The 19,857-nt window shown below is 37.6% G+C and overlaps 1 protein-coding gene across 2 annotated transcripts; it reads right to left on the bottom strand.

The window, feature by feature from the left end:
- Window positions 1–56: 56 nt before the first annotated feature.
- Window positions 57–16,288, bottom strand: LOC109029938 (tyrosine-protein kinase transmembrane receptor Ror). 2 transcript variants are annotated; one of them, XM_019040657.2, is made up of 13 exons: window positions 16,083–16,288; window positions 12,846–12,903; window positions 10,428–10,524; window positions 9,204–9,328; window positions 8,506–8,611; window positions 7,882–8,059; window positions 6,826–7,062; window positions 6,061–6,203; window positions 5,136–5,307; window positions 3,883–4,212; window positions 2,864–2,999; window positions 2,293–2,425; window positions 57–1,680 (listed from the first exon to the last, which is right to left on the bottom strand). In XM_019040657.2, exons 1-13 carry the CDS (start codon window positions 16,102–16,104, stop codon window positions 1,378–1,380), a joined length of 2,040 nt encoding a protein of 679 aa, XP_018896202.2. In that variant the 5' UTR covers window positions 16,105–16,288; the 3' UTR covers window positions 57–1,377. The 2 variants fall into 2 exon arrangements, with proteins under 2 accessions (XP_018896202.2, XP_072154102.1); XM_072298001.1 differs by lacking the exons at window positions 12,846–12,903; window positions 16,083–16,288 and adding an exon at window positions 11,436–11,965.
- Window positions 16,289–19,857: the final 3,569 nt, after the last annotated feature.

Genomic DNA, 19,857 nt, shown 5'->3' with positions numbered 1-19,857 from the left:
GCTCTAGCAAAAGTTTGCAACAGGCCCATTATTAGTCAATGTAACGCATATTTGCTCTGGTTATAAAATGTAAAACTCGGCAAAAAACGTACATCAACAAAAATTCTGTGACCAGCGCATTATCAGATCCAAAAATTTGGCAACATTGTTCTTTCCTCATTTAAACATATGTAAATGTATCGATTCCAGGAGGGGCCAGGTGCTCCGCCAAGAATCGATTATTCAACACAGGTTTAAATGGAAGGAAGGCAGTGTTGCCAAATTGCTGAATCCGCTTTTGAACTAGCCCATTAATATGAGTACATATTACCTTGTACAATCTAATTTTTCAACAAAACTCAACACGAGTCTTTCACATAACAAGTAAATTTGAATCTGTAAACTATAAACCTTCTTTTCCTGCGGACAATCATGTGTAAAATTCTATCACATTTATTCTTCGTCTTTCACAAAATTATTAAGATTTATCTGGAAAGTAAGTATAGTACTTCGTAAAAAATAGGAAGAAAATAAATGAGTTCAAAAAGCAGTACCTGGTTTGTAGAGCGTCTCTTCATTTTATCGGAAATAGAAAAATTCAGGATGTCACTGTCTCATCGGAAAAGAAGGATTTTCCATTACACTCTGTAACCGAGGAAACTGGAAGATTCTCTAATAAGATAGCATAGAGATAGCAGTCAGCTGATAATTTTATCGCAACGGAACAGCAAAAAAATAGGACTTCAGTTTTTGAAAATGTGAACGGAAAATAATACATATAAATAATTTAGCATAAAGGTGAACACATACACAAACAAATTCGTGTTGGTGTGAGTCAAGTCTGCTCGGCCACCGGAAAGTGCTGCTCTCTAGTGTAGCAAACGAGGAACAATTAATCCTCAGTTGAATGAGGGAACGGAAATGTTCGACGGAGGAAAACTGTAACCCGCGAAAATTCAACTTTTAGACCTTGAAATCAATGGGATTTTGGCCGTTCCTCCGACGGCAACGAGAACCATCCATTTGTCGCCACGGACACTACCAATGCTAAAAGAAATCGATCGCAAAGAGCTCTCCCGAGTGGGCGAGCTCAAAAAGAAGGATTAGAAATTTGTCAATTTCTTCATTCAGCTGATGTTACTGATCACGCTAACACTGAATGGAGTCTTAGAATGAATTTTCCTACATACAATAATCAGTCTCGATGAAAAACATAGGACACTAGAGCCTAGCACTCAATATGAGTTGTCAGATAACTTGGAACTATATAATAGTCATTACACGATGCAGTTACTATGAAGTCATCACAGATCATGAATTTAAAAAGCAAAAAGCTGTACGAAATTTCTGTTGAGATTAAAAAAAAATGACTTAAAATCTAGATTGACTAGAGTTTGATTAGATGTGCGCTGGATGTTTATTATATGGTGGAGGCAATTTGACGATGAGCTGATGCGGCGAGGACAAGTGTGTGGAGCTAGTGCGGTCACTACTGCTGTTGGTGCAGTATTGAATGGTTGTTCCTCGCCATTGTCGTAACCTTGTGTGGATTTCTGGAAAGTGCGGACGCCTGATAGGAGCTTCATGCCAGCATTCCATCATCAGTGAGTACATTCGACTCGGACAATCTTCAGGACAAGGTAAGAGCTGTCGCGATCGAATCATCTCAATTACTTCTTGATTACTATAACCATAATAAGGCTGAAACAGAATGCATACTTCATGAGAAAACGGGATTTTAGGAAATGGATTGGAATTTCCTAGTGTTGAGTGGAGGAAAATGAATATTGTTCATCTTGTCTTTTCAAAGGATGTCCGTCCTTGGTAGGGCCATCAGGAACATTGAGTAAAATGATTGCTTTTTCCAGGGTTCACTTGGTTGATTTTTTCTTCAATTTTGGGGCCAACACATGTTTAGGATAGAAAAGCGACATAAAATTTGATTTTTCAATTCTCAAGTATTTTGGAAAAAAACAAAAAGTCACGAAAAATTGGCTCACCAGTCTTCAAGACAATTTATCAAGGTTACCCAAAAATTCCAAACATTACTTTCCTCATTGTATACTTTTAGCGGTACACCAAAAAAAAAAAAACTTCAAATGCACGTTCCTCAAAACAATTTTCTTCGGGTGCAGTTTTCCAGCAATTGCCTCAATTGGGGATCTTAGGTGAATAGAAATGTTTCTTTTTTGAAATTACTTGTAACCACAAGAGCTAGTACATATAGATGATAAAGAAAACAACCGCTGACTAACTTCCTTCACTAGAAATAAAGGGACAGTAAATAGGGAAACTATTAGAAAGAGAACTTACTTGAAGTCCATAACTGTAAACCTCCCACAATACAACACCATAGCTCCAAACATCAGATTCCGTAGTGAATTTTCCGTATAGTATAGATTCAGGAGGCATCCACCTCACAGGTAACAATGATTTAGATTGAACTCTAGAATAATGGAAAAGAAAAAGAAATTAATATGGATGATGTAAGCCCTAATTAAACACCTCCCTCTCCTAACTTAGTGGAACCTGTGCCGTGATCACCTGTGGCCTGCTACAGAACAGCTGTTAAGAATTAAACAGCTAGTTTCTGTGCTTTTTTAAGGCAATAAACAAGAAAGTCATTATTTTTGGAAATTGCCTCATGGCCCAGGATTTGCCTCCTGTTTGCCGCATCTTTGGATTGCAAAATCACGCATTTTTTGGCATTTACAGACTTGGGTATTTGCAAGATAAGTATTTCAAAAGCGAAATACTAGAAATTCCAGACCATTTGCATATTTTCAACATCTTATTATTTCCAGGTCTCTTTTGTAAGATCCGCATCTTTTTGAGACTTGAGGGACCTGCAGATACTCTGAGGAGATAGATATATATAGGTTACCTGTAATAATCCGATGAGTAAATGTCTCTTGACAGACCAAAATCAGAAATTTTAACCGTCAAATTTTCTCCAACAAGACAGTTTCGAGCTGCTAGATCTCTATGGACATAATGATGGCTGCAAAGATATTCCATTCCTGAGAAAAAATATAGAAAGAGGTTTAAAAATACATATTTTTACAGAAAAACCATGTTTTTCTTTATTTTTTCGATTTTATCATGACCTGCTGAAATAATTTACATAAACTGTTCAGCTTCCTCCTTTCATTTCAAAAGTTCAGGAATTTCAATCAGCTTTGCTGTTTCCTGGTATTTCCATTGATTTTTGGTCAGTTCAAATCTTTAACTTCTAGAGGATACAATCAGAAAGCTGAAAGTTTGAGTTAAAGATTTTAAGTGAAAAGGTTGGATTTTTCAGAGAATCAAGGTTTCATCAGTGATAAAACTACGATGAAAAAATAAGGAGTTGCGGGAAAAAACCCTCGAGAATAAATCCTCACATAGTTAGAAGCATTTTACTCACTCTTTACCTCGCAAGAAAGGAAGCATAATTTTGCAGGGAAGAAGGAGTTTGAATACAAACCAAACTTCTAGAATGTCTACATGATCAATTGTAAAATTAATACCCCATACACTAAGTTTTCCCTTTTTTTTCATTAAAAATTTTTGAAGCGCTCAAATTTATCTCTGAAATACTAATTTGGCCAGTTTTTCAGTTTTATCAGTTTGCCAGCATCCTACGGTATAGCGAATGTAGCACTGGCTCCATAATTAGGAGGTCTCGGGTTCAATTTCCGGCCAGACAACTTGAGTTTGATGGTCTCAAAGAATGGTTTGCTGGGGCTTTTTATGTTGGCTCTTACAGTGGACCGATGCAGCGCTTTTGGGACAGTCTTTGTGATTCAGCAAAACCCGAAGGTTCCTGGTTCAACACCTGAATTTTCTGATTTATTATGACCATCAGACACTCTGCCAATGAGATGAGAAGTTGATTGAGCATTCTTCGAAAAGAAAACTAACCTGCTGCAATCTGTATAGAGATATGCATGAAATCTTGTTGATCCAAGGGCTGACTCAAGTGAGAGTTGCTGAGGTCTGAGCGCGGTGAATGTGCCATGAGGAACTCATGCAAGTCTCCACGAACCATGAACTCAAACAGCATGCAGAGAGGCTCACTGGATAGGCATACGCCAAGCAGACACACAATGTTTGGGTGCCTTAATTCAGACATTAAATCTACTTCTCTGCGGAAATCTGCAGCAGTTTTGGCACTTGCGTTTTCTTTCAGCGTTTTAATCGCCACCAGCATTGGCTCATTATCTTTCATTACTTCTCCTTTGTACACTTTACCTGTAAAAATACATAAACGAATAATGAAAAGGGATGCGGCAATCAGTTGATAAAACATATTTGGACACTCATGAGTTTCTTAGAATTTGCTGTATCCATCGCACACAATGGTGACACTTCGGGGTATCTCATATGAAAATAGGATGGATAGTATTTATTCAACAAGAATCAAAAGTTTTGTAAAATTAACAAAAATGTTTTTTTTAAGCAAGGAACTAATATAAGGTGCATAAAGTCTGTGATATACCACAAAAGTTGATTCATTGACGATAGCAGTTCAATTTTGTGAGCATTAACATTGAGCGCAAATTTTGATTTAAACAAATCATTGAGAGATATTTATTTGTAAGTGGGTCTCATCTGCCATTAAGATAAAGAGAAGTTTGAAATTTACACCTTTTACACTGAAAGTTACTTCAAATGAGAAGAACTAAAAACATGAAGGTGATACTCACACATAACATGAGGGTAATGCACAGGTACAAAATTTTCCGCATTTTCACGCGCCTGCCAGTTGGCTTTCTACAAAATTTCTTCTATTTATTTTTAACTTTCAATCTATGACCTTCAGAAATTTTCCTTTCTTCGACATTTTAACATACTTGCCTGGGCATGTGATTGAGCATTTTTGGCACTCCTGTGGTGAAATTCAAGTGAAATTCAAGGAGAAAAAAACTCTTTGGCGCAGATGGAAAAAAAAAAATGAAAAAAAAATGATGAATCCTTGTAAAGAAAGTAGAAGCGGTATGTATATAAAATACAAAGCATCTCAACTGGCTGCTCTGTTTCAAAACAACATTAGCAACTGCATTGATCTCTCAAAAGACCAACAACATCCCAACTGCTATTTTAATTTTTGGGTAAGAGGATTTATTCTGGTGATTTTAAAACATGCACTCGACAAAGTTGAATATTTTACCCACCGAAAGCTCCTTCTCCAAGTTCTTGGAGGAAATGAACGTTTGATAAATGGTATTCACGAACTCGGGATCGGGTTTCAGATTTAACACTGGATACAGTCGAACCTGGGATGAGAGCTGACATTTCAAGTCCTGTGCCCTTACCATTACTTGTTTTGTTTTTGCTTGGAGAGTTCTGTAAGAAAAAGGTCATATTATTGAAGTCATATATTTCATGAATATGTTGTAAGACACAAAGAAAATTATGGTGAACAGATTTTTTGAAACAATTTGTAATATAAAGGAAAATGTTTTCTGAGCGGCACCAAATTGCTGGAGATAGAAGGTGAAAGATTAAGGAGATAAAGATTGTTTCATAAGGATTTATTTCTCTTACTCCTACAAGAAATTTGAATTGTTCAAAAATAGTCAACATCTTTGTGTTAATCTTTGTACTCAGCCTCAGCCTCCTGTGGTGTAGTGGTTGAAGTACTACACCTCCTACTATAACCCCCCCCCCCCCCCAACTTTTATTTTTAAAAAAAAAGCATCAAAAGACCGATTGATAACTGATGGAATTTTAAAAAAAGAAAAAGTGGGCCAAATAACAAGGGGGAAAGACACACCAATCAATAGACACAGGTTGACGATCATACAATCAGGGCCGAGATGATGAAATGACTCTGCATTACGTACAGTATTCTTACTGTAGAGATAAAACAGCTAAATTCTATGAGGGAAATTACAAATAACAAGGGAGAAAGACACACCAATCAATAGACACAAGTTGACGATCATACAATCAGGGCCGAGATGATGTGATGACTCTGCATTACGTACAGTATTCTCACTGTAGAGATAAAACAGCTAAATTCCATGAGGGAAATTATGCTCTGTGCAAGATTTTGAAAAAATTGGAAGGCAAGATTAGAACTGAAAAGATAAATACCTTTACTCTAACTGGGGATGAAAGCCTATTCCGCATCGACTTTTGATTCTTCTGCCGAGAACAGCAAAGGTATATGACAAGAAATACAACAACAGTCACTGAGCAGGATATGCCAATTACCAGATACAGCCAAATATTATCGACTGTGAACAAATTTAACAAACAAACCGAGAAAATTAATCATCTCATCATAACAAAAGTAAATTTAAAGGTAAGTGCCTATTTTACCTCTTCATTCTGACTAGTAAGGGCAAATCGCACATTTTTCTAAGGAATTTTTTGGCTTTTTTCTGAGAAGCCGATGAAAAACTGGCCATGAAGCAGAAATATGAGGTTACAAGAGATGGTTCAGGTTTTTGACATATAAGCACCCCTGTTTCAAAGTTATTTATCATTTCACTCAGCAGAATTTCATAATTAATGGTGCGCGGTATTTACAAACGTAATCAGACATAAAAACAGGGGTTTAGTTATTAGTTTATTATTTTGGTATTGGAATCCTCCATGTACAATTATATCGACTACATTAATAACTTTTTCCTACCAAAAATCATCATTATAATCTCTTGGTCCAGCAAGCGAGGTAGCATAGGTCTGTGTGCTGGGAACTTCGCTTCATAATAGAGTTTACTATTCTTGCCAGTCTGTAAATTGTAACTATTGAATTCAATTCTGTGACACATACAACTGACCCAATGGCTAAGAAAAACAGTAACAACTTGATAATAGTAAAGATAGTTGATAATGTAAAAATCAATCTCTTACCACACTGAGGTATGCTACAAAATTGGCGCTCATTGTTTGACTCTGTGAAACACCAGGGCTGCTTTTCCTGAGACCCTGGATTTCTACAGTAAACATGACTGCCTAACAGTTCTGGGTAAAGCGAGATGCGCAGAGACATCCCATGATTATGACTCCATTTCATGCACTTCTCTCCTGAGATTGCAACTGACACATTTCCGCGATAACTTTCACCGCGCCCCCAGTAACAAGTCTGACCTATATGGTGGGAAAAAAAAAAAAAACTATATTAGACAACAATTTACAATTTTCAAACTTGAATACCTACAGAAAATGGCTAGATTTCTTGAACTGCTGATAATATGCTGAGTGAAGCAATAGTTTCAACCCCCTGCCTACGGGTTGTCAAAAAAACATCGGAGCATTAAAATGTAGGTAAAGAAAGAAAGAAGAGAGGAGTTACAAGAGGATAGAGGGTTGACGATGAGAAGAGGGAATGGTATGAATACGGGAGGTGGAGATCAACAAGGTTGCGAAAGCCCAAATTAAATTTTCCAAAAATACCAGGTTGTAATCCAAATTCTTGGCTCTGAAATTAGCTTAAGATGAGCTTTTTTGTTCAAAAATTGTTTGAGTTACAGCAATTTTTGGGGGATGCATTAAAAGTATTCCCAAAAGATTTTCAAGTAAGTTTTCATTTCACAAACTGTTCTTCCAAGACCAGCATACAGGAGTCCTCATGGATTTCGATGTTGTAAGTCAAGTTGACAGTTGTCTATGCAAGTTTCAATTTCTTTGCAAGTGTTCTCATTGCTATATGGAAATACTATCTACCTGTAAGCACAGTTGAGCTAATGACTATCTACTTCGATGACGCATCTTTCCTTCCTATGCAATGAGTTTACCTGCAGTATTGAAGCAAGAACAACAAAATATCGTCTATTATTCCGATTGCCATGGTACATACATTGGTCAAAACAAGTCAAGGAGCATTGTTCCTCAGGCAATGATATGTAAAGCGGAAAAATAACCGCTCAATTAAAGGTAATTATACTCAGCGAGTTGAGGGTTGCTTACTTCCATCAACGGGCTCTGGATCTGGAATACCTAGTGGTAAACAATCGGCACTTTCTTGGGTCTTCCGAGGGGGCAGGTCATCACATTCCGGTACATTAAGTGCCTTTCCAATCAATGGATGACGCTTGGCAATGGCATATTCCACGCGACATAATTCGTTTTCTAGGATTTCACAGTCCTGAAAAATAAAAATTAACATTACTTATCAAGATTTTTTATTTTTGCCCAGAAGATCATGAGATAAGTAAGACAGGGGGATGATGACAGGTGAGATAAATATGTAATAGATTTTTGGGACAACATGAGCCCCCAAAACATGACCTCAAGAGGAGATGAGAAGCACTTAACAAACATAATTAAAGATTCATGGGCTAAAGTACATTTTTGGCAAGTTTTTTTATTAATTTTTTTTTTAAAAAGTACTCAAAGGTCAAATTCTTTGTTATCTCTTAAAAACGGGGAGTTTCTTAACATTTCAACTACCTACAGATAACAGCTGATTGGTACAAGCTAGAATGGCGCAGGATAGTCACAGAAACTGTATAATTAGAGTACGTTCTATTTGAAAAATCTGGTGCAAAAAACAAAACCAATGAAATGGGAAAAATCGAAGGAAAAAATTACCTGAACACAAATTTTTCTGGGTATTTGAGTGTGCTTCCGACACAATGGAAAATTAGAGTAACATAATGAAGGCTTCACAAATTGCTGACAGCTTGGAGACAAATCCCTAAGGAAGAGAAATAGAGGGCGTTAAGTAAATTTGAGAAATCGATTTGAAGGTCATTAAATTCTAGTATAATACACTACATGGGAGAAAAGAAATCCTTTTCTGCGTTGCAATGGTTACAAAAGGAAACGGTTATAATAGGAAAGCAATGAACCAGAATAGACATTAGTAACAAAATAAAAAAGCAAAACAGAGCTTTAAGCTTCTCAAGTAATTTAAATTAAAAAAGGTTGAGCCATTTTCTGATAAAAAATAGTGACGACACACAGTAAATTTACAAAGAGAAAAGTAATTTGTGGATAACGGTTTGAAGTTGCCTTAAGAGGGGCTCAAAAAATTCTAGAAACAACAGGATAAATAATGCCACCTAGACTCTTGAATGGATTCCAATTCCAAACTATCAAATAAGTGGCATGCTTCTGATACCGACAGTAAACTTCACTTGAAAAATCTAGTTCTTATAACAGTCAGGTTCAAACTTCAATAACCTGTTTCATCCACTTTTGATACTTTGAAAAGATATCTCCCAACCTGTGTGGCATTTTGAACTGGCATAGCTTACACTTTTTTACTGCAGTATAAAAAAACTTACGGAGAGGTATTGACGACGGTTAGAGCTGATCCTAATTTGCTCTCAATTTCAGCTTGCGTTTGGCCTCCAGGAATGTAGACCAAATCTGATTGAGTAAATTCTGTGCACACAGTTCCTGTGTAGACCTAACAAGATAAATTACATTGGATTAGAATGAAATAATCATAAATACAAACTTGAGAGCATGAAAAAAAGTAAAAATTTCGGGCTTCAGTTTTTCATTTTGGTCCCTTTCCTTCTTTACGGGCGTGCAAAAAAGGCCTTTTTAATTTGACTAGAAAAAGCAGCTTGTACAACCATTTTTTCAAAAGTTATAGCCATACCTCCAAAATTTTTATTAAGCTTTCTTCCTGACTGTATTGAGCATTTGCATTAATTTCACTTCATCTTTTCATAGCTTTGATTTTTGTGAATTCTACAGTTTTTTGTGCTTCCTGAAATGTAGCAGTTTTTGATATGTACCCTTTTTCCGGATGGTCCTTCAGGTATCATGCAAAGTGTAAGAACTAATTAAATATTAGATAATTAGATTTCAATCTCAAGATAGTTCATTTGTATTGAAACGCGTTGTCCGAGCAGAATCATTTTTAGGCAAACGAATAAAACACTCAATGGCCAAAATACAAAACCTTGTATCTCCATTGCTATGTATCTAAGTTTCTGCTTTTATTTTAATTTTGGAAGAGAAACAAGTTGACTTCATAGCTTAAAATTTATACCACATATATTTTGCTTACATACAAGAAAAACTGAGCAAGTTTTCGAACAACTTTTGTTTTATTTTTTAATAATTAAATTTACCTTAACTAGTTATCCAAGGAAAAAATATTGGAGGTATGACAGGAAAAGCAACGTCGCAAACAGAGATACGCAGTTTTGCACTTTGGCTATCGACATGTATGATGAATTGGTTCAAGGAGTATTTTAAAAAGTCTGTCCAATTTTCCAAGTTGAGGCTGTAGCTGTTTAAATTTCCCTTCTTAATTCTCATCTTTTATTATCTTACATTACTTTTGGTCTTTGTCTACATATAATTCATTGTTGCTATTTTTCCTCACAATTTTGTGGGTTTGCTTTGTTGACTTAATGCCATACATATTGTCAAAATTTTGGCTGATGGTTTGTGCAAACGAAAGATTTCCGCAGAGGAAACGAACAAAATAAGTTGGCAAAATTCAACCTTTGAACACAGTAAGATACGGTGGAATACAACAATATACGCACCTCACATCGCGCCTCTTTAGGAGCATGAGAATCTAATGAGGTTGGGATACCATGTGGTGAACCAGAATATCCGGGCATTGTGAAGCCGACCCCCATGCTGAAACAAATAATTCAGTTAATAATGCACAAAATATGGTTATGGTACATCTACTCATCTAGGTTTCGAGACAGATGAGAGCCCATTTTTGAACTGAAAATATCCAGGGCTAAGCTTGTCCCAGGGGTGCAGAAAGTTCTTGGACTTCCCATTATAAAAACCCCCTTTTTCTCCAAAAAATTTGAAAAGATAACTTTAATATGCATAAATTGGTGCTACTTTGAGCAAAACACTCAACTTCTACAGTGATTTGACGCAAAACACAAGATTTCTATCGCAGTTTTTCCAAAATACCTGATCGCAATTTTGCTATCTTTCCCATTTCAAAAGACTGTTTTTGTGGCCTTCCCATTTTCACAGGTGTCCGATCGTGACCTGCCTGTGTGGTTCTCGGACCCATTCTCCAATCCTCGAGTGGTCGAGAAGTTTTTGCACCTCTGGCTTGTCTTATCAGTTCCCTGAAAGTATTGTCTGACTCAGTTTTAATTACCCATTGACGCATGTGTTAACATATGAATGTACTTAAAGAATTTTACTAATTAGATAGGAAGTTTTTCAATGTAATTTAACTGGAATCTTCAATTCTAGAACTTAACTATGGTCACTAAAGCTGGTGGTCCTAAAGACAATGACTCGAGCTTTTAGCTATTGAAGAGCTGAGAACTTTAAAGTCATCCTGATTAAAAGCAAGAGGGACTTGAACGACTGAAACTGAGTAAGGAGTACTTATACTACTTAAGTCTGTTTCCAAGTTAAAGCGATATCACTTTCACCTAATACCTAATTGCTTCCCCTGGGAATTTGACATGAGGAATCAAAATCCAACATTTCGGCCAATGGATAGTCAAATGACTGTTGATATATAAGAAAAATAACCATTCAAAAGGAAGCTTGCATATTTAGTATCAAACCTTGAGGAACTCGTGGTTGTTGTTTCTGTTTCTAGAATGATGGTTGAAGTAGACGCATTATTTACAGAAACTGTTGATTCTGTGGAGGATAACGGTGATCCTGCTGTGATCACTAATATAGATGAGAGGAGGAAAGATAGGAACATCGTTACCGGTGGTGGTAACACTTTAAAGGAAACGAACGCAGTCATTCTGAGAGGCTAATTTCCAAAGTAAAGGTAAAATAACTCGAAATTCAATCAATAATTGTTTAAGAGCTACGCCTGAGAAACTCAGTGTAACTTATTGCCATAGTTCATGATCTGATACATTGTAGATCTATAAATAACACACTTCATTGAAAGTATAGAGAGGTAAATGACCAGTAAACAACATCCTTAGAATTAAAAGTACTTAATTAAATCCATGAACTGATAGTAACTGACAGAAAACACACTGCACTAAAAAAATGCGGTCTCATACACATCACACGAGACTCACGAGAGATAATCCTCATTCCCCGAAAGCCAAAACAATGAAAAATTGATAATGATTTTTGAAAAACAAAGCCAACTTCTCACAAAACGACGAGATTGATACACAGCGCCCTCTGCCGGAAGCTCTGTTGCACCGAGGACTGGCGCGGTAATTTCAAAACTTTGAACCCGGTGCATAGGACCGGTGGTGCCGCCGCACAGTGGATCGAGTCAATAGGAGAGGTAGGACAAACTTTGGAAACTTTAGACGCGTATAACTCCGTTTATACAAAACTTTGAGGTTCTAAAAATGGTTTGATTGGTTTCCTCGTAAACTTTTCTTCTAAAAGCACCCCTTGAAATTTAAAATGTGACAAAATAAACATCAAAATTTGCAGTTTTAGTCAAAAAATTCATGTCTGACCTCTCTCGTTGACTCGATCCACTGTGTGCCGGCGCGGCGTGAGGTCGCGTCGACGCTGAATGTCTTAAAATATACATACTAACTAACTAACTAACTATTTTTATGGTAAGTGAACATATTTATCTATTTTATATGTAGAAAATGAAAATACCTGGATGTAATTTCCCTGCGAATTAATTTACAAAATAAGTTATATCTTTCCCTACATAATCAAGTATAAGTAAGTATTCAAATTATTCGTTTTTACCTTTTTCCAATATCTGTTAAGGAGTTTTTTAAACTTTTCTAAAACCCCCTTGTTATAATGTCAAAGCCGTGGAAAGCGTGATGAGTTTGCTTGTTTTCAATTTTTACCCCGCAAAGGCCATGTAAAATAAAAAAAAAGTTGGATCCTAGCTGCGCGTGACCTGTAGTTTTTCATGAGTGCTCAGCACCAGTCCATGTGATGTATTGATTCACTTTTTCTTAACAGTTCTTATTAAAAATGATAAAAGGAAAAGATAAAGGAATTATTTATACGGGTCCATTTACCTTCCAAGAATGTGAGATGGCAACTGAGAGAGGTCCAGGTTAGGTCCGCGATCCTGAGCTGTAAACAGACAAAAACGTGGAGTCAAAAGTGAGCAAGTGAGCTTTTTTATTTTTAATTACATTTTCAATTTTCTCTGCAAGATTATCTATAGTATCTGAAAATGTTAAAGAAAAATATTCTTAACTTTCATCGAAAATAAAGATAGTTGCCTGAAGAGCGAAACCGCGTATCTCCGATTGCGACGTTGCAGGCTTCCTGTCATACTTTATTTTTGCTTTGAAAAACTAGTCCAAGTAAATTTTTCCTTGAATTTTCTTTCGTGTTAGTAAGAGATTCCGTATAAATGTCAAGCTACAAAGTCAACTTGTTTTGCTCCCCGAGAAAATATAACAGAAGCAGATATTTTGAAACACTGCGACGGAGATACGTGGTTCCGTACTTTGGCCATCCTTTTGGTTTCACGGGAAATGTGGGAAATTTTATTTGACCATGCGGCGTTTTTCGTTAGCACGGCAGAGTAGCAACAGAGAATGGAGAGACTCTTACGTAAAATTATGTACCTACAGGGATTTCATCTTGTTACTTGTTGATTTGATATTTTTCGAATCTTACACCAAATCGATGAAACAGATATCCTCTGTGACCGTTCATTGCATGAACTGCTTTTTCTCCAGCGAATGAATCGGACAGTAATTCTAAGTATACTTTGAGGGAGGGGGGCATAGAACCGTCTAATTCTATCCTTGCCGGAAACTATAATGGTATTAAGTGGCCATACGTAAAAAAACAAAATTACAACATTTTCTGGGGGAGGGAGTTTACTTAAACATATTACAGCTTAGACATACTTAGAATACATCATCAGCATCACCATGCATCAATCATTAGCAGCAATACAGAAAAATCTGTGGGCAGTCATATTCACTGACAATCTGACGCGAATTTAAAAGTGGCCAAAGGTAGAGGGCTAAAACAGGCTAATTATTACGGTCGAGCAACGCGCCTACTCGCTTCGTGAATTCAAGCCTCGTGCCATCGCGCCTTCAACTTTGCATATATGCAACCCGGACATCCATCAAGCATGAATAGTTGTATCTTTGCGCCGTCATCAACGCGCGCCATTCCCTAGTTTCCATATTATGTTTGTCTCGAATACTTATGACTGCCAATAGTTTGAGTTGAATGACGAGGGTAATGACCAGATCTCATAATTAACTGGGACGAAAGCAAAGGCACAAAAAATCAAATCAAGGGGATGCGCGCGTAACCGTGGCAGTAGCTCGGAGGATCAGTCAGTCCTTTCTTCCACGCTCCGAATGTTGTGGGACAAGAGAAAATCTCGTTATGCAAATACAGAAGATTCGAAAACGCCTTCAATTGAGGTGTGATACCTCACGCGTTCCGCAGAGTTCAAATAGTTGAATCCCTGCGCCTTAGAATTACCAAGACGATGGAAGCTTAATATTGAAGTAGCGGCCCCGCTTGGTTTTTCGGTTTTCCTGTGCTGCTACTGCAGTTTTGACCGTTACGGCCGTAGGGTAAGGGCGCTAAAGCCAGGGTTGTATTTCACATACGGATAATTTTAGCAGAAAAATTAAAAATAAAGAAGCAGGTAATTCAACAAAATAATAAAAAGAACTCAAATCAACAATTTAATGCAAAACAGTTTGGAATTTCACCAAATAGAAGCTACTCAAATCAACAATAAAATTCAAAGAACTGCGATAAAAAATGTGTCAGCAAAGCTCAAATTTGAGCCAAAGCACGTCCGAGCAAATTTTGATCTCAAGGACCAATTAGTAAGAGGGTTTTGGAAATTTGTAGTAATATGACCGTGATATGTAAAATTTTTATGAGAAAACATAGTTTACTATAATTTTTCAGCAGTGACGCTTTTTTGAACATGCACATGTTCGGAGACTTAAACGCGGAGTGGAAAAGTAAATAAGTGCTTAAATTGCCATTGTTCGTTATCAGGTAGAAACACAATAGAAAATCATTCTCCTTCATGCAATCTTCCTCAGCGACGGCGATTTAACTGTTGTACCTAGTGCATCACTTCCATTATTTTCCTACCATTTCGGCGCGTTGGAAATTCTTTTGAGTCTTAGAACTTTGAAAAGCGGGTCAATAAACCTTGTGTTTTTCATTTAATATTCTGAAAGTACCAGGTGAGTAAATTACGTGGTGATTTATTGCGTATTTTTGGAACCAAAATCCTGGACAAGCCCGCTTTTGAAAGTTGCAAAGACTCAAAAGAATTTAAAAAAGAATGCCGTGTGGTCTACTCAGAGACAAGAGACCCTCCATTCTTATCACGGCTATGGTGGAAGCTTTTACTTTCGGGACTTCAACATAAAACTGATGACTTACCTATATGGTTGATGTTTAACAACGTGTTGGCAGTTTTGTTTGGCAAACCATTGCAAATGAGCCGAAGTTTAGGGAATTAGTCTGGCTCACGACGTCACCCGAGGCTCATCATCCACCATGAAGGTGGGTCAACAGCCCTGGATAGACGATCAAATTTCCGAACCAATTCCGATCAAAGTAGCATCAAAGTTTCGGGAGTCATCAGTCTTAAACTCATATGTTTGCTTCATTTTAAAATGAAAACTTGGCAGAAATGTTTCCTGTGGCAGGAAATGATGAATGGTGGCACTCCATTCTGATCTTACTTTGAACAAACAAGTGCGGCCCGTCAAAATTTGATGGTAGATGGTGACCATCAGTCATCAGCATGTCTATTTTGATCGGAATTGGTTCGGAATTTGATCGTCTATCCAGGGCGAACAGCCGAAAAAAGAGTGATGACTGTTGCTCCCATATAATTGTCCACAAGGAAGTGTTGAATCCCCGAAAGTAAAAACTTCCACCTGTCACCGCAATCACACGCTGAATGTGGGAGCTGAATGTGGCTTGAATGTGGAAGTCATCGGCCCGATGCCTGAATTTTGCGCGTGATGCGCAAAATTCAGCAACGATTCTCAGCAACCATCGGACAGATTTTGAATTTGTCTGAACTATTCGAGTAGATTTGATACGCATCTGGATGAAAATAACTCGAATTTGCTTAATTTCAGCCGTTGGGCGATGACTGTTGACTTTCACATTCAGCTGCTAAATTCAGCGTCTGATTGCGGCATGTCGCAAAGAGACCAGTAGACCAGTGGTCTCTTGTCTCTGGGTCTACTTGAGCCGCACAAACTACTTTAGTGCTACTTAAGGATTCTTACTTGAAGGTGGGGCTTTGACCATGAGAACGGCGGTGGACTCGATGGTGGAGATGCCGTTGGAGACCTGGCACTTGTAGTAGCCCCTGTCGTGCGGGTCCAAGTGGTTGATGACGAGTTTCGTGCCGAGGACGGAGGCGCCGAAGTCAACCCTCTTCGGGGGATAGCGTTTGACGGTGATGCGCCCTCGCTGCTCCTCGATGGGCACCTCGTTCTTGAACCACTGGTGCTTGTTCGGAGCCGGTTCCCCGCCCACCTCGCACCTCAGCTTCACGTTGCTCCCGGCCTCCCGCGTCAAGTTGCTCAGCGATCGGTGGAATTTCAGCACGCCTGCAGAGAAAAATTTCAAGGAAATTAGAGCCCAAACTTACACTAACAAATGGAGAAAAAAAAAACAAAAAAAAAACTAAGAAGTGGCCCGAAACCTGAATGTAACAAGGTGGAGAAATGGTGCTGGGTCCACACCATTTCCAGGGGAAATCAAAGCCAAGAAGTTCCAAAAATTCAAATTAGAGTTAAAAATAATTTTTTGAACTCTAATGCGCACCAGTACGAAACTGAGGAGGGAGAGTGTGATCTACTGATGAGGTCTAAAAAGGCCCAAACCGGTATAGATCTCTCGACGTGACTCCAACTTAATATTCCATTGCAAACTGCCTGAGCTGAGCACTCTCCCTCCTCAGTTTCGTACTGGTGCGCATTAGAGTTCAAAAAATTATTTTTAACTCTAATTTTAAGTTTTGGAACTTCTTGGCTTTGATTTCCCCAGGAAATGGTGTGGACCCAGCACCATTTCTCCACCTTCTTACACTAACACTGATGGACCACTAGACAAGGTACGAATTTTAGCATTCTGATACCTACATGTATCTTAACCAGAATTTCACGTAGAACACGATTCGCGCAACGAAAATTACTGAAACTAACTCCTAACAGAGATATTAACATTTTTATTTCACACTGGTTACGAGGAATTTGAACTGCCCGCTCACAAGAAACTCAAAGCTCTACGTGAGTCAAATCGCGCACTACAACGGTTTCAGCAATCTTCTCAATCGAGCAATGTTCATTTCCCACCATGTGTTGTTCAAACTATAAGCAATTTGCTACAGCTGAGCCAAAGCGTCAAGATTGAGGTTGCCAGATTTATATATCTCAGAGACTGTCATGATAACGTTTAGCGCACGATGTGAATCACGCAGAGCATTGAGTTTTCATGAGCGGGTGGTTTGAATTCACGCATCAAGAATTATTGAATATCTTCGTAAGGATGTGATTTCGGTAATTTTCGTTGTGCGCATCGTGTTTTACGTGAAATGTTGATTGAGAAATATGTATCAAAATGCTGAAATTTGCACCTTGTCTAGTGGTACATTAATTAACTTTAATACTTTTTTACTTTTTTTTGCGGAATTTACTTACATTTACACACACTTTTTTTTTTTTAAACTTTACAACATTGTGAAGTTTTTAGTCGCACAAATACCTCCCATTGTCTCTTGTTCAATCTGATGTACACAAAGCTGTGGTTTGCACTCTTTGTGAGTCTCCTTCATTACTCAGTCTATACGTACCGATTATAGATATTGAAATTAGCTCCAGGCTATTTACGAGTTGGCAGCGCTATTTTTCTTTCGTTTGAATCTATTGGAAATATCGATTTCAGGTGAGGCAAGGCAAGTTGCTCCACCAAGAATCGATTGTTTTACATACATTTAAATGGAGGGAAAACAGTGCTGCCAACTTTCAAGAATCGACACTAACATGGGCGGAACTAGGAACTTTTTCGGGGGGGGGGGGGGCGAAGGGGCACCTCATTGTGAAGAGGGGCGAGAGTCTGAGTCCCTTTAGGTTTAAAGGGGGTGGATAAAAGGGACTTTCTTAGCTTCAAATGGTGGGTTTGAGGAGACTTCCTAACAAATTTGAGTCGTCTCTATCAGGGAGAAATTTGAGCCGTTCCTTCCAAAAATTGATGAAAATACGATTTTTCAAAGATAAAGGATATGCCACGCACTCATTTGCTTATGTTTCTCACATTTTATGGAAGGGACCAAGTAGATTTCGGGGGGGGGGGGGGGGGGCGCCCTCTCCAGTTCCTCCCTTGTTCCACCCATGTTCGAACACTTGTTTTCATTTTTGAATCTTTTTGTCCCTTCAACGATGAGTAAGACTGTTTGAGGCTATGATTGATTTAAGTCTAAAAATGTATAGTATATCCATTGGCTTGTTAAAAATATCCAATCCTGCTTCGTTTCTTTAAAAAAACTAACGAAAAATCTCCTCAGAATGTTCTATAAATGTTTTTAAATAAATAAAAATTTTCACTAGAAATATGAAGAAAACTGTTGGCCAGTTAAAAATAAACGAAAAAAAAAAACAAGAGCAAAAAAAACTTATAAAGATCTAATCAAAGACGCACGATTTTTGCCTAAAAGCCATTCAATATCAAAATTAAATATGCGAGTATGAATCCGCAAGGAATTTAGAATAACTTACTAGTTACTTGTAAACTTACTAGTACTTATTTAGTTTAACTTACTAGTTTTGTTTCCTGAGAGCACGCCTTGATCGACCCCTTCCGTCCTGAAAATAAGAAAAAAGTAGATTTAAAATGTATTGATACATTGAGCACTCACTACTGATACCACTAATTTAAAGGAGAATAATAACTATTTAACAAAAAACCTTCTAGTTCCCTGAAAAAATCCAATTTGATGGTTTTCTGTATGCCTAAATAGTCTATATACCTATCGCAGGGTAGGTACCAGGTAAATGATCTTATATGTATTTCAGCTCATATGGATCCTTAGTAATTGGAGGAACAACTTTAAGCTACTTTCCATTCGTCTCTAAAGAAACATTTTACACGAACTTTTTGGCATTTCATTTTTCTTTAAAAAAAACTTCTTTAAGCTATTTTTTCGAAAAGTCCAAAATAGGTCGATTCTGTCCCTTTTTTCTCCATTTTTTGTTCGATAAATCTGTGATTCAATATCATTAGGTAGGAGTGACCATTTAAAAATTTTCTTTCCGTGATTACGTTGCCAAAACTTGATTTTCGAAATTTTTCATTTAATATCCTGCTGCGAACAAAATGAAGTGTCCAGAGGATCTGAATTTATCTTTCTTCCTTTAAAATATTGACTGTTCGCAGTTTTCAGGTATTTGGAGCCTATTCGGTCTTGCTAAGGAAGAAAGCCGTATGAACATTCGAGAGTTGCCAAATTTCCACGAATTAAACATGTATGTGTGTGGAAAGTTTTCAGATAATCCAGATTAAATCGCGAACAAAATTGTACGAAAACTTTGGAAAAAATATTCACTGTTTCCCCGGTAAATTTGACTTTTATTGAAGAAAATATGGCAACACCTGAGGGTTTCTACGGCGTTTTTCCTTGGCACGACACTAGTGACCTCCCGACTCCGATGTGACAAATTCCTATCTGCGTCACCCTCCAGTTGAGCGTCTGTGCGCTGTGTCCCTGTGAAAATGTGAAGCTGTAGTAAATCCATTTTTTCCGTAAGTAGATGCCTACGCATGGACTTGGAGAATTGGTTTTTAATTAAAAATTTGGAGGCAAAAGACTCACTCATTAACAGCTTGTTCGTAGTCGTCGTAATCCGTGGGTTCGCCATCTTCGTCGATGTTCGATGCGGGGGCGTCAGAATCGTCCGTCCAAACTGAAACAAAAATAATGATAAAACAAAATTAATATTTCATTGGAATTTATCCAGTAGTATAGACCAGTGAAGATTTTGGGTTCAATGACCTCTTAGC

The sequence above is a fragment of the Bemisia tabaci genome, chromosome 3, assembly GCF_918797505.1.
Source record: "Bemisia tabaci chromosome 3, PGI_BMITA_v3".
Lineage (NCBI taxonomy): Eukaryota > Metazoa > Arthropoda > Insecta > Hemiptera > Aleyrodidae > Bemisia > Bemisia tabaci.
The sequence above is the reverse complement of the archived record's forward strand: the minus strand, read 5'-3'. Positions and strand labels throughout refer to the sequence as shown.